This window comes from Oncorhynchus nerka, linkage group LG13, assembly GCF_034236695.1.
Source record: "Oncorhynchus nerka isolate Pitt River linkage group LG13, Oner_Uvic_2.0, whole genome shotgun sequence".
NCBI lineage: Eukaryota > Metazoa > Chordata > Actinopteri > Salmoniformes > Salmonidae > Oncorhynchus > Oncorhynchus nerka.
The window spans coordinates 63,060,832-63,077,978 of record NC_088408.1 but is presented as its reverse complement, the minus strand read 5'-3'; the positions used below and the strand labels follow the sequence as shown (position 1 = coordinate 63,077,978).

The 17,147-nt window shown below is 38.5% G+C and overlaps 1 protein-coding gene across 1 annotated transcript in view; it reads right to left on the bottom strand.

The window, feature by feature from the left end:
* LOC115139821 (GDNF family receptor alpha-2-like) overlaps positions 1–17,147 on the bottom strand; it is a 74,970-nt gene that overhangs the window by 22,049 nt on the left and 35,774 nt on the right. Inside the window, exons 5-6 of the mRNA XM_029677633.2 lie at positions 4,537–4,649; positions 3,345–3,485 (exon numbers count right to left, since the gene is read on the bottom strand). Coding sequence (XP_029533493.1) covers positions 3,345–3,485; positions 4,537–4,649 — 254 coding nt within the window. The remainder of the gene's footprint in view (positions 1–3,344; positions 3,486–4,536; positions 4,650–17,147) is intronic.

Below are 17,147 nucleotides of genomic sequence, written 5' to 3'. Positions count from 1 at the left end.
CACACAGGATTTTCATCCACAGACACCATGGCCAAAGCCTTTGACTCATAAGAACACTCACTCAAACCTTTTATGTTGCAAAAAGGTTTTTGGTCAATTTACGACAACAACATGGCCAAATAGCCCTGTAATGTCTGCACTCGAGTTGATGAGCCCTATTTGTTTGCCAGTAAGTATCCAGCAACATCTCACTGTGAGATGGAATCTTTTAAAAGCAAATAAATGAGCCTGTAAAGTGAACACAAAATACTCTGCAGGGGGAGGGTGACAAATACATCTCCAGTCAGCTTTTGCTGATGGGTGGGGGTAAACCAGGACAAAGTACCTTTTCACTCTGCTTGTCCATTTTAACAGAACACATGTTTCTTTCTGTTCAGGCAGAAGGAAGGCAAACCGTGTAATTGCTTGGCAACCACCTCCATTATAAGGTCACCATGCAGAGATGACTTTGAGTAGATTTATGTGACTGATCAGATTCAGAACATTCTCAAACAAAGGAAACATTTCCCCCTTTCGGAGAGAACAGAGAGCAGTGACACATGCAAAGAGAGCACACCCACCCGCCCCCACACACACACACGCACGCGTACTGTGCACACACATAGCATAGTAAAGACATAATGGACTTCAGATTTCTTATGTAAAGACATTCCATGTGGTGCTTGGATATCTCAGCCTTGGGTTGGTAACAAATCTAGGACGTATGATGAAACTATGAAGAACATAGTTCTTGTGATTTCAAAAAGTATTGTAAATGATCTTAATTATGCTGGCCAAGTTAAGACGAGTCTTGTTTTTATTATGCTACGAGTCTTGTTTTTGTTGAGACAAGAGTCTTGTTTTTATGCATATCTTTGCTGGGGTGGAAAGATCATCCAGAGAAGTGCTAGGGGAATAAACGAATAAATCACCAAAGTTGGCTAGAGGGCTCCTTCGGCGGATGCTGTTATGCATCCAAATGTTCTACCGAGTGATTAAGCTCATTGCCGACAGCAATTCCATTTTTTATGACTTCAGATAAGTTTTTTTGAACCCTATTGCTGTTACCTGCAGGGACGAGGCTGAATACGATTAGCCTGTTATCTAATTTGACATAACATGTACCATCTCTGTGGATTTATGTCCCCCCACTTAGTGTATAAGAGCAAAGCTCCATCTATTTCAGTTGATCTTATCCAGTTCCCCTTGACTGCAAAGAGGAGATGCTGCATTTTTGTATACTTTTCCAAGAAGCCTCCTCAGCTACAAGCCTCATCCCTCATCTTGCAGACTCAGCTAAAAGTGCACCACGGCAATCTATTGAAATGGTCTGAAAGCATTATCCACACAATGGAACATGTTAAAAGCACTGGTATTGTGTACTTCTGATGATATTGCATGGTACAGCACAATGGTGTGGTGGTAGCCTTGATATTTGACTGCTAAATGGTGCCATTAGGATGCTTTCTCTATCATTTCACATTCCTATGTCAAGTTATTTCCATTAGATGATCTCTTTTCTCATACACTAATATTTAAGGTTAAATTTGCACACACTGTATATAGACTTTCTTAAAAAAAAAAAATCTCTATTGTGTTATTGACTGTATGTTTGTTTATTCCATGTGCAACTCTGTGTTGTTGTATGTGTCGCACTGCTTTGCTTTATCTTTGCCAGGTCACAGTTGTAAATGAGAACTTGTTCTCAACTAGCCTACCTGGTTAAATAAAGGTGAAATAAAATAAAATAATTAATCTGGAAATGACATGCAAATAATTGCTCTATCCCATAATCTGAACAATGATGGAATATTGAGATGTAATTACTTGACAGGAAATGGCTCACAATGTATCTTGTCTAGGTATGTCAAATTCCGGGAATTTTGTTACGTTACAACCTTATTCTAAAATTGATTAAATAAATTTTATCCCCTCATCAATCTACACAATACCCCATAATGACAAAGCAAAAACAGTTTCTCTCAAGCTCTGTCAGGTTGGATGGGGAGAGTCTTTGCACAGCTATTTTCACGTCTCTCCAGAGATGTTAGATAGGGTTCAAGTCCAGGCTCTGGCTGGGCAACTCAAGGACATTTAGAGACTTGTTCCAAAACCACTCCTGCGTTGTCTTGGCTGTGTGCGTAGGGTCGTTGTCCTGTTGGAAGATTAACCTTCACCCCAGTCTGAAGTCCTGAGTGCCCTGGAGCAGGTTTTCATCAAGGATCTCTCTGTACTTTGCTCTGTTCATCTTTCACTCGATCCTGACTAGTCTCCCAGTCCTTGCCGCTGAAAAACATCCTCACTGTCACGTTCATTTAGAGATGGATTGGACCAAGGTGCAGTGTGGTAGGCGAACATCTTACTTTATTTAAAATGAACACCGAAAAACAACAAAATACAAAAACGAACGTAAAGTTCTGCAGGCTACACAGCACCTATACAAAATCAAGATCCCACAAACTAAAAGTGGAAAAAAGGCTGCCTAAGTATGATCCCCAATCAGAGACAACGATAGACAGCTGCCTCTGATTGGGAACCATACCAGACCAAACAAAGAAATAGGAAAACTAGAATGCCCACCCAAAACAAACCCCTACCTAACCAAATAGAGAAATAAAAAGGCTCTCTAAGGTCAGGGCGTGACACCCACAGCATGATGCTGCCACCTCAATGATTCACCGTAGGGATAGTGCCAGGTTTCCTCCAGACGTGACACTTGGCATTAAAGCCTGATTGGTGGAGTGCTGTAGAGATGGTTGTCCTTCTGGAAGGTTCTCCCATCTCCACAGAGGAACTCTGGAGCTCTTTCAGAGTGACCATCGTGTTCTTGGTCACCTTCCTGACCAAGGCCCTTCTGCCCCGATTGCTAATTTTAGCCGTGCGGCCTGCTCTTGGAAGAGTCTTGGGGGTTCCAAACTTCTTCCATTTAAGAAATTTACCACAGAAGGACTCCAAGTATGGACTCCAGTCAAGTTGTAGAAGCATCTCAATGATGATCAATGGAAACAGGATGCACCTGTGCTCAATTTCGAGACTAAGGTATTTCTGTTTTAGTTTTCACTTTGTCATTATGGGGTATTGTGTGTCAATTGATGAGGAACACTTTTTATTTAATCCATTTTAGAATAAGGCTGTAATGTAACAAAAAGTGGAAAAAGGGAAGGGGTCTGAATACTTTCCAAATGCATTGTTTATAAACAGACCCCAAATCTACCTAAAAACAGCTCAAATATGTTAGATGTGCCAGTTCTCTTTCAGTTTAGAGGGGAAAACACTACAGATTGGAATGGTGGTGCCTTTAAAATCATATCAGAAGTTGTCTTGTATGTGTTACAAAATGCATTTTGAAGGCAAGCTGGACTCACTCAAGCACGTGTTCTCTGTGAAGTCCCTCAGAAAGCTCTCACACTCCTCTTCCTGGTTCCCACTTCCTTTACAGGTGCACCATGGGGAGACAGTCCAGTTGTTGTAGCTGCCATCCACATAATTTGGAGTCATATCTGTCCCTATGGAGGTGAAAATAAAGCTGCAGTTACAGATAATTCACAGGTCACTAATGGATAATAATGGACTACATTTACTATAAACAGCATACCTACCTACACAGGCTTACAGTATGTTAATAATGGCGATGGTGCCTACATTGTACCATGGAGCTAGAGGGGAGGGGGTGAATTAACAGTAGTATGCTGATTGATGCTTGTATCAGATGTTGAGTGTCAATACGGAAAGAGCTAGCTGGTCATATTAGTTTACACAGATATTACCAAAAACAGATGTTCTGTTGGATAATGCTTTCAGGAGAGGAATGCTTTATAAGTGGAAAACACACTGTACTGTGTAATCCAGAACAACTAACAAGAGTAAGTTTACACTAGAGATGTCTGACACATTTATAGTAACTGTCAACAATTAAATTACAGATAGGTGGCAGTGGGAAAGCTATTACTATCCCACCCCTAAATAGTATTTTAAGGTCACTTAAAGTAGTAAAAAATAACTCCCATCATTTACCGCCTTCATTGTACTGAATAGTTCCAACACATTACTAAGGTGCTTTAAAATGTCTACTGGTATGGAAGGATGTCTTTGCTGCGCACATTTTTCATTTTTCTATTTGAAGAACATTTCCTATACAAGAAAACAGATGGTACTAAAATGTTTTAATCTAAGTAATACTCTCACTCTCCCATCCTCACCTCCACAGCCACGGATGTCAAATGTGTTTAGGGGAAGAAACAGAGGAGGGGTACGGATATCACTTAACCTAAAGTCTGCAGGTATTGTGCATTGTAATGAATTATAACACTTGTCATAGGCATTTATTAACACCCTAAAATGTTTAATTATCATCTCCAATGATCATGACAAAATAACAGACATATTGAGCCAGTAATAAAAACAATTCTGTCATAGGGAGATATGACATTTTATAAGCCTTAAAATAAGCTATTATAAAAGCTCATATATACAGTATAACAACTAATAAAGCACTATACTTGCAGGCTTTAAGTCAAGTTTTACCAGGGTAGGTAGCCCAAAATCCCCTGCACTCACCAATGAGGCCAGCGTAGGAGGCCAGACAGGCCTGGTAGTTGTCCTCATTCGGGCAGCTGCTGACCGTGTGCTGAGTCACCATGCAGTTCATGTGGAAATCAGCCAGTCTAGACCTGCACACAAACAAACACAGTGAACTACATCATCAACACACACCCTGGAAGTGCGCTTTTTTGCTATGATCGGATTGCTCATAGTTAAACAGAAGCTCACGACGTGTACATTTGAGCATGTTAGCTAAATGAATACCTAATTATCTAAATAAAAATGTCTAATAAATGTGGTCATGTTTTCACTCACTGCCGCATGAGGATGGATCATCTACATTGTTTGCACACATAATCAGACCTGGGTTCAAATACTATTTAAGGTATTTAAAGTCAGTGTTTTGATGTTCTCTAGTTGAAAACACATGTAGTTGGATATTGGAATGTATTTGGAAATACATTTGGAAAGTGTTGGCATGTATTTTAAAATACAAATACAAACCCCTATGCATTTGAACTGATGTCTGTTTGGTATTTTAATTTTCTTTTGGGTAAATAAGTCGTAGGCTTTTTATAGGAAATTATTTGAAAATACTTCCAAAAAAATGACAATGGAAGTAGTTGATTCAAATACAAATACTCAAATACACTTATTCATTGACTTATACAGCCTGAATTCAAAATGGATGAACTGATGAATTGTTGTTGTTTTTCACCCATCTACACACAATACCCCATAATGACGAAGTCAAAACATGATTTTTGAAATGTTAGCAAATGTATTGAAAATTCAATACAGAAATATCTCACTTAGATAAGTATTCACACCCCTGAGTCAATACATGTTAGAATGACCTTAAGCCAGTGCTTTGCACACCTGAATTGTACGATATTTGCTCATTACTCTTTCAAAATTCTTCAAGCTCTGTCAAATTGGTTGTTGATCATTGCTAGGCAACCATTTTCAAGTCTTGTCACAGATTTTCAAACAGATTTAAGTCAAAACTGTAACTGGGCCACTCAGGAACATTCACTGTCTCCTTGATAAGCAAGTCATGTGTAGATTTGGCCTTGTGTTTTAGGTTATGTCCTGCTGAAAGGTGAATTCATTTTCCAGTGTCTGGTGGAAAGCAGACTGAACCAGGCTCTCCTCTAGGATTTTGCCTGTGCTTAGCGCCATTCCACTCATTTTTTTATCCTGAAAAACTCCCCCGTCCTTAACGATTAAAAGCATAGCTATAACATGATGAGACACCACTATGCTTGAAAATAAGGAGAGTGGTACTCAGTAGCACTTTATATTCAGGACAAAAAGGGAATTGTTTTGACACATTTTTTCAATATTTATTTAGTTCCTTGATGCAAACAGGATGCATGTTTTAGAATGTTTGTTTCTGTAAAGGCTTCCTTCTTTTCACTCTGTCAAATTGATTAGAATCACAGCCATTAAACTCTGTAACTGTTTTAAAGCCACCATTGACCTCATGGTGAAATCCCTGAGCGGTTTGCTTCCTCTCCGGCAACTGAGTTAGGGAGGACTTTGTATCTTTGTAGTGACTGGTTGAGTTGATACATCATCCAAAGTGTAATTAATAACTTCACCATGCTCAAAGGGATTTTAAATGTCTGCTTTTATTTGTTTTTACCGATCTACCAATAGTTACCCTTCTTTGTGAGGCATTGGAAACTTCCCTGGTCTTTGTGGTTGAATCTGTGTTTGAAATTCACTGTTCGACTGAAGGATCTTACAGAAAAACTATTATTGCACACAGAGTGAATACATGAAAGTTATTATGTGACTTGTTAAGCAAATTCTTATTTAGGCTTGCCCTAACAAAGCGGTTGAATACTTATTGACTCAAGACATTTCTGATGTTCATGTTTTATTCATTTGTAAAAATTTGAAATACATTATTCTACTTTGACATTATTGGGTATTGTGTATAAGCCAGTGACCCCAAAAAACATAAATGTAATCCATTTTAAATTTTGTCAGTAACACAACAAAATGTGGAAAAAGTCAAGGTGTGTGAATACTTTCTGAAGGCACTGTATATAACAAATAATCAAATACAGTATTTGAACCCAGGTCTGCACATAATACAACAAGGCCGTGATTCAATCTGATTGTGCATTGTCGACAATGCAGCTCTTAAAGGTAATTTCCAATTCAGCTCACATATCCTGTGTTTACCGTGAATGCGCTTTCAACGAACATGGGAACATTGCCTTTAAAACCTATATTGTCGACAACGCTCGATCGGATTGAATCCCGGCCTTAGTTCAGAATCAGATAGCATTGAACTAAGCTTCCAATAGAATCGGTCAACTGTCAATAATTGACAGTTGACCGATTCTATGGGAAGCTTAGATTAATTATTAATCAGGTGAGGGACGGCTCGGGTTTTGGCAACACTTTTCTCAAAACAGCTCTAGAGGTAGACTGCTTTCATAAAAATGGAGGATGGTGTACAAATTCAGTTCTGGTTTACGCCAACAGGTATCATGCATAGCAACCAATGTGATAACGTTCGAATATTGGTGAGATTTTCTTTGGGGGGGTGTCATGCATCATAATAACAGTTGAGAAAGATATTCGCAGTGTCAAATCATGTGTAACCATGTTACACCGGCCCCACATATGCATCCATCATGCATGTGCGCCATCATGCACATTATCATTTTGTCTATCCCTACCAATCATGGTCATGACACACAGGTTAAAATACCAAAACAACTGTGAATCAATTATATTTTAGTGTTCGGCAATGCAGACGCTCATTGACATGCGCAACAGTGTGGATGAAAGGTTGAATAACATGGATGTGTACATTTATTTTGCAACTATACTTTTCTGCCAGCTACGTGCTTATCATGGCCATCTCAACTGTAACCCAACTTGGTTCTATACCGAAAAAGTTGATAAAAATAATGGTTTTGTTTTTATGTTTATGGTAAAAGTTTAAATGTGTTTATGCCTGGAGGGTGGGATCTCTAATCCAGTTAAGTAGGTTTATTGGAGTAGTGTGTGCACAGTTGTTCTCTCTTTCCACATCACTGATGCTCACTAAGATGGAGTGATTCACTCGCACTCGTGCCCTCCCTTTTCAACCATGACTTATTAATTCTGCCCAACGCCTTTCTGCCTGAAGATTAAAGGTAATGCTTCTGGTTATGTAGCCCTAAGTGAACATGCCTTGCTGCATACAGTCTTGCAGATTACTAAAGCTGTTTCAGCATACTGTCGACTGGTAGATGTGAAATCTTAGGCAGAAGTTGAGGTGCTTTGAGGAATTGAGATACCGTAAAACTTAATTTAAACGCCAAGTCTCAAATAGTCAGGCAACTTTAATATTTCAGGAAATAAACACCTGTTTCAAATAAACGCTGGTTATAAATGAATTGTTTACGAGGTTACCATGAATTGTTTATGAGGTTTAATGTTTCATTTGTTACATTAAATAATTCAGTAATGATTCAGAATAATCATGGCAATCATCCGCCAATAAGAAACTGCTAGCAAATTGGCTGCTAACAGCTGAGAACTGATTGCCAACTGGCAAGCACAAAAACAGTCAACAACTTCGGGAGTACAGACCTCCAGAAATCGGATGATTGCCCTCTAGTGGCGAAAACTGCACAGAACTGCCGGAAATATAGTCAATGAGGAGAATCTTTTTTGTTTTGTTCATACTGACACAAAATAAATGTGTCACCTTATGTATAGGATAGCACATTAGTGCAAGATATGAAGGAATTGATAAAAAAGCTGGAAGTGAATGCTGGAATTAAACAATGAACTATGCAAATGAGCAAAAGCTGTGTTTATTAAGGATGAAGCCTGGCTCAAATAGAAGCCTGTCTCAAATAAGTTTGTGTTGTGTTCGGTGATTTCAGCAAAGAAACTCGTGGGCTATTAATTTTGTGTTATTGTAGTTGAGGTGTATTGGAATGCATCACATATCCCTGTTAAAGTATTATGAAAGAATATAGTATAACAACAGTCCTATGCTAATTATCCTCTATCCCCCGTATCACTGAGAATTGAGATGCTGAGGATTTGCCTGGAGAAAATGATGACGTAACTCTCGCTGTAGCCTGGATGCACAGAATAGGCCGCGAGTAAACCCACTCTCCCTTACTTCATTACTCTGGCTCCATCTCGTTCCGCCCCCCATCAAATCACCCTGAGAGGCTCTCAATGTGACATGTTGGGAACATCACATCTAAGCCTTGTTTCAGGGAGAAGGGCTTCTTGCACCTCTTTCCACCTCGCCTCTACAGAAACCCTCTCTTCTTCTTCCTCTCCGAGTGGAACAAATGACTTGATCCCTAAAACATCCCATCACAGGATTTGATAGAGAGAAACAGACGTGTGCAGAGACAGAGAAATCCCAGCCAGGTCACAACGCGTCCTCTCTGTTATACATCTGTAGAAACTAAAAGGAATCACTAACACTTTCCATGTTGGTGTTTCCGTGGAGAACCTGTTCATTTTTTCACAAGTACTTTGGACAACAATATGTGTCTGCACTAGGTGTTGAAGCTATGGAAAGGGACTGCACATTTTTTAGAGAAAGGCCTCTCAGACAATGACAGTTTAAACACAGTCATTTCAAGTTTAGAAAGGTGTCCTGAGTTTTCTGGACAATAGTGTTCCAACATCAAAGACGCAGCACATTTCATGGCTTCCACATCTTTTCCATTATACCTTTGGCGGAGTACTCGCTGCTGAAATTACAGGCTGTCTGCCTCTCAGAGTTGTATGCTCATTTCAGACACTCAGCCCTGGGAAGTGGCAAAGGGAGCCCCCGTAGAGGTAGACTGCTTTCAAATATTTGACGCTTCAAACACAGTAATTTGGTCAGTGTTGAGTGCCTATCCATCTTGCTCCAACGTCATAGAAAACTAATGGCTTTTAACATGGAATCATATCCCTTATCGCCAACAATGACAAACATTGAGTCAAATCAGATGAATGTCGAAGAAACCTTTCCTCATGATGGAAGCGAAAATGTATCACAGATATCAACTGCTAAGATATGGTGGCTGTAATAGCCTCTCAAAAGCGAATGTCTTGGGGAAATGATATCTTTGTGAAACATCCTCTCTGCAGTTACTGACAGTTTTTTACCATTTCAGTAATATTGGACATCATTTTAGATTTCCTGGATAAGCGCTGCGATTATAATTTTACATCCATTAATGTAACTCTCATTTTAAGTGTATTGGTCATAGATGACTCTCACACTAGCCTTCATGTATCTCTAGTGACGATAAAACAAACAATTATACATTGAATGGGGACATGATTGCAAATGGGTCTCTGCTTAGTCATAGATACATGGGGATAAGCTTGCGCTGTGTCTCTGTGCAAACTCACAGTTAAGAAATTTGACCTCGACATTGTCAATGGCAACGGTCATTGGTCTTTTGTCAATTCATCAGTGTTAAATGCTGATTCGAAAAATAGGAGCGGACAATAGAGGGGTTGTTCTCCATCCCGTTTGTTCTTCAATTGATATACTGCATATGGACTATTCAGCCTACAAAAGGATGAACTCTGCATATCCACAATGATGGAAAAGGCAAAAATAAAGGACAAACCATATGATAATTGTCCATTTTCTTCTCAGTAAAATAAACTTCTCCACTATCTTGACAACAAATATATATAATTCTCCCAGAGTTACAGGTCATTCTAGCATTGCCTTTTAGCTGGTTGCTGTTGTCTCTGACCTTCTCTATTTAATCAGGGTCAGTAGACAGTCTCACAGCAGCTTCAGGCAATTGTCCTTCGAAGGAATATCAAGAAGGCCCATTCATTTGGAAACACAAGGCTATTTGATTACACACTCATTGGGACACATCCTCAAGACTAAGAGGGCATATGGGCATATGGCTTTCAGTCAAACACACTGCTGTGCTGCAGTTCACTAAAGCTGCCTGCCTAGAAAACCGGGAACATTCTCAGAACAGTAGCTAAGATTCCCATGAAATGCTACGTTGAGTTTTATCTAACAATTAGGATGATAACATCCCCAAAACATTCAAAGAATGCTTTTGATTAAAAAAATATATATATGAAACATCCTTGGAATGTAATCCTAACATTCACTAAAATGTTGTGCACAACATCTGAAGCAACCACCACAGAACATTGTCAAGTTGTGCAGATGATTTTACAATGTTTCTTTTAGGGTGCAAAAAAAACATTCACCAGATTTTACAAGAACATTCCCACAATGCATTTTTTTAAATGTTCTTTAAAAGTTCCTAAAACATTTCTTTAGGTTGTGGGAACATAGTGGGGATGTGACAGGAGATAGGTTCCCAAAACACTAAAACGTTCCAGTTGTGCTGACATTCAGATAATGTTTGTATCAGGGTGCACAAAAGATTTCTTTGTGTTGCAAGAATGTTGACAGAACATCCCTTCTGATTTCTTTAAAGGTTCCCGGAACATTTAATTAGGTTGTTGGAACAGTGTGGGTACAATACAAGAGATAGGTTCCCAAAACACAGAATATGCTCAGTTGCGATGACATTCATACAATGTGTAAATTAGGTTGCACAGGACATTTCCTTAACCTAAATCCGGGTCACAGAGTGTTTCGTGGTCGTCTTAAACAAATCTACTTTGAAACAAAAGTATACAACTCACCCACATGGTTATGGACTTTTAAAAAAACAATACACCTGTACCATGTCAGATATAGAGCTGAAATGTCAATTTTGAGTTTGCCTCCCAATATTACACTTTATATACATCACAGAAGACTGAAATATAACAAAACTGTTTGACATAGAAACACCAGATTTTCTGTTTTTTGTTATTGAAATAAAAGGTATTATTTATGAAATTATGACAAATATGAATAACATTCCACCCATGGATGCACTAGGTCATTTGACTGCGGGAAAGGACTACTGTTGTAAGAAAGTTGACAGAACACCTGGTCTTAGTTCTTAAATGAAAGGTTCCCAGAACATTTAATTACATTATGGGAGTTGTCTGGGATGCTGCAATAATTCTTCTGATACAATTTCCAAATAAGTCTGTTTTTATTACGTTCAAAACACATTTCTTTTTTAGGTTTAACATAATATTCCATTGCTGTTCACGCCATATACATTTCACCTTGTCTTAGAGATGCTCAGAACATTTCAAGAACATTTCGAAAATGTTATATTTAAGTTTTACCTGATATTACCACAACATTCTCAGCAAGCACATGTGCCGCTCCTTAAAGCATAAGAAAGAAGATTGGAATACATCCCCATTATGTTTTTTCCCCAGATTTTATTTATCTTCTGGGCCACCAGGGAAGCTCTCAAACAGCTTATTCTAACAGAATATAGCCATGGCAGTATGGCCAATCAGGAATCCCATGCTTTCTTTTCAGCCTTCTTAGACGTAACTAACCCAGGCAAATACTGTTAACTGGGTTATTCAGCATCACTTCACCCATCCTCTTTTATATGATGGGTACTTCTGGGCTCATATTTACAACATATCCAAGAGAAGGAGTGCTGATCTAGGATCAGGTTTGCTTTTCAGATCGTGAAAAATAAGCGTCTTATAGTAGGAATTATATTTGGTGCGTTTCTTAAAAGTTGAACAGACATTTTTTTTGTCTGAATTCTGCATTTCAGATTGAATTTATACATCTGGGAAACAATCCTTAGTTTCACAGTTGTTTTCAAAAGAAACGTGGTTCACAAGTACGTGGGATTCGACCTGCAAACGTCTGCTTTGCAGTCAGATCATTAACCCTCTGCACCAACAGGGAATATCTGTGGTACTGTGTGGGTTTTTCAGTCGACTTGTGGTTGATCAGGACACAGAACACAATTTCTGAGTTAGTAAAATATTCCCTTCTTCATCATATGCTTTGTACTTGTAACACTATTTGTTTATGTTCTTTCAAACTAAATAAGACAAAATTCACCTTTCTGAATTGCTATCAAAAAGCAATACAAACGCACACGATACTCATTCTGAAAAAGTATGATACATAATAAATACAGTCGGAAGTTTACATACACTTAGGTTGGAGTCTTTAAAACTTGTTTTTCAACCACTCCACAAATGTCTTGTTAACAAACGATAGTTTTGGCAAGTCGGTTAGGACATCAACTTTGTGCATGACACAATTAATTTTCCTAACAATTGCTTACATACAGATTATTTCACTTATAATTCACTGTATCACAATTCCAGTGGGTCAGAAGTTTACAAACACTAAGTTGACTGTGCCTTTAAACAGCTTGGAAAATTCCAGAAAATGAAGTCCTGGCTTTAGATGCTTCTGATAGGCTAAGTTACATTATTTGAGTCAATTGGAGGTGTACCTTAGGATGTATTCCAAGGCCTACCTTCAAACCCAGTGCCTCTTTGCTTGACATCATGGGAAAATCAAAAGAAATCAGCCAAGACCTCACAAAAAAAATGTAGACCTCCACAAGTCTGCTTCATCCTTGGGAGCAATTTACAAATGCCTGAAGGTACCAAGTTCATCTGTACAAACAATAGTACGCAAGTATAATGGGACCACGCAGCCACCATCCGCTCAGGAAGGAGACGTGTTCTGTCTCCTGGAGATGAATGGACTTTGGTGCGAAAAGTGCAAATCAATCCCAAAACAAAGGCAAAGGACCTTATGAAGATGCTGGATGAAACAGGTACACAAGTATTTATATCCACAGGAAAACGTGTCCTATATCGACATAACCTGAAAGGCCGCTCAGCAAGGAAGAAGCCACTGCTCCAAAACCTCCATAAAAAATGCCAGACTACGATTTGCAACTGCACATGGGGACAAAGGTTGTACTTTCTGGAGAAATGTCCTCTGGTCTGATGAAACAAAAATAGAACTGTTTGGCTGTAATGACCATCGTTAAGTTTGGAGGAAAAAGGGAGAGGCTTACAAGCCGAAGAACACCATCCCAACCGTGATGCATGGGGGTGGCAGCATCATGCTGTGTGGGTGCTTTGCTGCAGGAGGGACTGGTGCACTTCACAAAATAGATGGCATCATGAGGATGGAAAATTATTTGGATATATTGAAGCAACATCTGAAGACATCAGTCAGGAAGTTAAAACTTGGTCGCAAATGGGTCTTCCAAATGGACAATGACCCCAAGCATACTTCCAAAGTTGTGGCAAAATGGCTTAAGGACAACAAAGTCAAGGTATTGGAGTGGCCATCACAAAGCCCTGACCTCAATCCTAATAGAACATTTGTGGGCAGAACTGAAAAAGCGTGTGCGAGCAAGGAGGCCTACAAACCTGACTCAGTTACACCAGCTCTGTCAGGAGGAATGGGCCAAAATTCACCCAACTTGTTGTGGGAAGCTTGTGGAAGTATACCCAAAATGTTTGACCCAAGTAAAAAATGTAAAGGCAATGTTAATTGAGTGTATGTTACCTTCTGACCCACTGGGAATGTGATGAAGGAAATAAAAGCTGAAATAAATCATTCTCTCTACTATTATTCTGACATTTCACATTCTTAAAATAAAGTGGTGATCCCAACTGACCGAAGACAGGGAGTTTTTACTAGGATTAAATGTCAGGAATTGTGAAAAACGGAGTTTAACTGTATTTGGCTAAGGTGTATGTAAACTTCCAACTTCAACAGTATACCAAAATAAATTCAGGCTCAAGGCAATCATTTTTTATTGATTTAAAGGTCCAATGCAGCTGTTTATCTCAATATCAAATCATTTCTGGGTAACAATAAAGCACCTTACTGAGATTGTTTAAATTAAAATGCACAAAAGCAAAAGTACAGTGTTGCAAGTACACAGCATAAGAATAGGATGGGAACATTTGAATAAGTCATATTTTTTTTTCTGTGTCTTGATTAACTATATAAGACCATATAAAAAAAAAATAATTACAAAAAGTAAATACAGTTTTACTAAATATTAAGTGGCCCCAGTTATCCCCTGGTGGCACAGAGTGATATGATCTGGTTGTTAATCTAGAAATTGCAGGTTCAACCCCACTAATTCTTTAACCATGTTTCTTTTGAAAACAACTGTGAAACTGAGGTTTGTTTGTCCAGATTTATAAATTCAGAGAAGAGGTCTTTATTTCATCCAGATTTATAAATTCAGAGAAGAGGTCTTTATTTCATCCAGATTTATAAATTCAGAGAAGAGGTCTTTATTTCATCCAGATTTATAAATTCAGAGAAGAGGTCTTTATTTCATCCAGATTTATAAATTCAGAGAAGAGGTCTTTATTTCATCCAGATTTATAAATTCAGAGAAGAGGTCTTTATTTCATCCAGATTTATAAATTCAGAGAAGAGGTCTTTATTTCATCCAGATTTATAAATTCAGAGAAGAGGTCTTTATTTCATCCAGATTTATAAATCCAGTCAGAAATGCAGAAATTAGACTGTAAATATTATTTTAAATCTACAAATTTCCTGCTTTTTTGTTGTTGTTGCCCCACCTGATATAATTCCTACTTTGAGACGCTTGATATGTTCCACCCTGTCTTCTTCTTCATGATCGCAAAAGTGATCCTAGATCAGCACTCAGTCTTGGAGAACTTGTAAATATGGGCCCAGAAGTCCACAGCATATAAAGAGGATGGATAAAGTGGTGGTGAATAACCCAGTTAACAGTTTTACCCCTGGGCTAGTTTTGTCTAAGAAGGTCAAGAAAAATACGCTTGGAATTAACTGCCATGGCCATATACTGAAAAAATAAGCTGTAAGCAAGCTTCCCTGTTGGTGCAGAGAATAAAGACGCTGTTTGGTTTGGAAACCAAACATTGCAGGATCAAATCCCACATGTGCAGATTGACAATGTATAGTGTACAAAATATGGTTGTGTTTGTGTGACTCAATCCTGTTCAAGTGTCTGGTGATGTAATGTGGATATCTTAAACATATTGGGTTGTGTTTGTATGAGTAAATGCTGTTCTATGAATTAAATTAAATCTCTAAATTAAGTGAGTCTCTAATATCGCCTACAATACAGTCCTCAAATGTGAAGTATCATTAAATCTGAAGAGAAACATAATTGGGATGAATTTGCATTAGAGAGCTGAGAATGTTGTGGTGAAACTTAAATATAACTATTTTCTAACTATTCTTGAAATGTTCTGAGAACCTCCAAGACAAGGTCAAATGTATATGGCGTGAACATCAATTATTTTGAACAGAAAACAAATATGCTATCAATGTCATAAAAACAAGAAACATTTTGAAACATTGTGCAACATTGTAGGAATGTTCTGTGCAACCTATGTGAATATCACAAGCATATTCTTGCAACATCCCAGACAACTCCCATAACTTAATTAAATGTTATTGGAACATTTAAAGAACTTAGACCAGGTGTTCTGTCAACATTCTTACAACATTATAGGAATGTCCTATGCAACCTAACTTAAACATTGCATGAATGTCATCACAGCTGAGCATATTTTCTGTTTTGGGAAACTATCTCTTGTAATGTACCCACACTTGTCACACAACCAAACTAAATGTTCTCTGAACCTTTAAAATATTAAAAAGGCTGTTCTGACAACATTCTTGCAACATAAAAGGAATATTTTGTGCACCCTGATACAAACATTATCTGAATGTCAGCCCAACTGGACGGTTTTATTATTTTGGGAAGACATATTTTGTGATGTCCCCACAATTTTCTCTCCTTGTTCGGGCGGTGTTCGGCGTTACCGGTCTTCTAGCCATCCATTTTTCATTTTCCATTTGTTTTGTCTTGTTATCCCACACACCTGGTTTTCATTCCCTCATTACATGTTGTGTATTTAACCCTCTGTTCCCCCCCATGTCTTTGTGTGGTATTGTTTGTTTGTAAGTGCTTGTACACATGTTGACTGGTGCGCGTCGGGTTTTGTACCCATGTTGTTATTTTCTTGATGCCGTTTGTTTTGGAATTAAACTGCTTCGCCAATTACCTTGTTCTGCTCTCCTGCGTCTGACTTCCCTGCCACCAGTGACGCAGCCCTTACATCTGGGAATGTTCTTGTAACATCAAGATAATGTTTTTTGCACTACAAAAGCAACATTGCTGAATTTTCCGCACAACTGGACAGTGTTTGCTTTTTTGGGAACATATATTTTGTGGAACTTGAGTAAACAAATCTATGTATATATTAAAGACGTGCTTTGGCGACTAGTAAGTATTTTTTAAACCTCCCGCTTTGGGCTGGATATGTCAATTTGTAGTTCATACATGCATAATCTATGGGCAGAATTACTGTTTTACCTTAATTAGCCACAAAATCCCTAGGTTGAAAGCAACTGTTTACTGGAAGCTGTGCAGCACCATTTTCCTTAAATTTCCCCCCACGTGTGCCAGCCCCCTATCAATTCAAGTTCCAGCCAATGACCTTTAGCCCCTCGCCATTTGAGTGACAGCTAGCAAGAGGCACACACAGCAGACCAAGAGAGCGAGAGAGAGAGAGCAATGACAAGGTGCACATATCTTCACATATGTGACGTAGTACACACTTTTGGGAGACCACTTTTGGCTCGTGAATGCTACTTTCAAAGCTACTGGCTAAAAAGTATTAAAAAGTACCGGAGAATATCTTTAACTGCCCCTGAAATACAAAAGGGAGCTACATAGAAT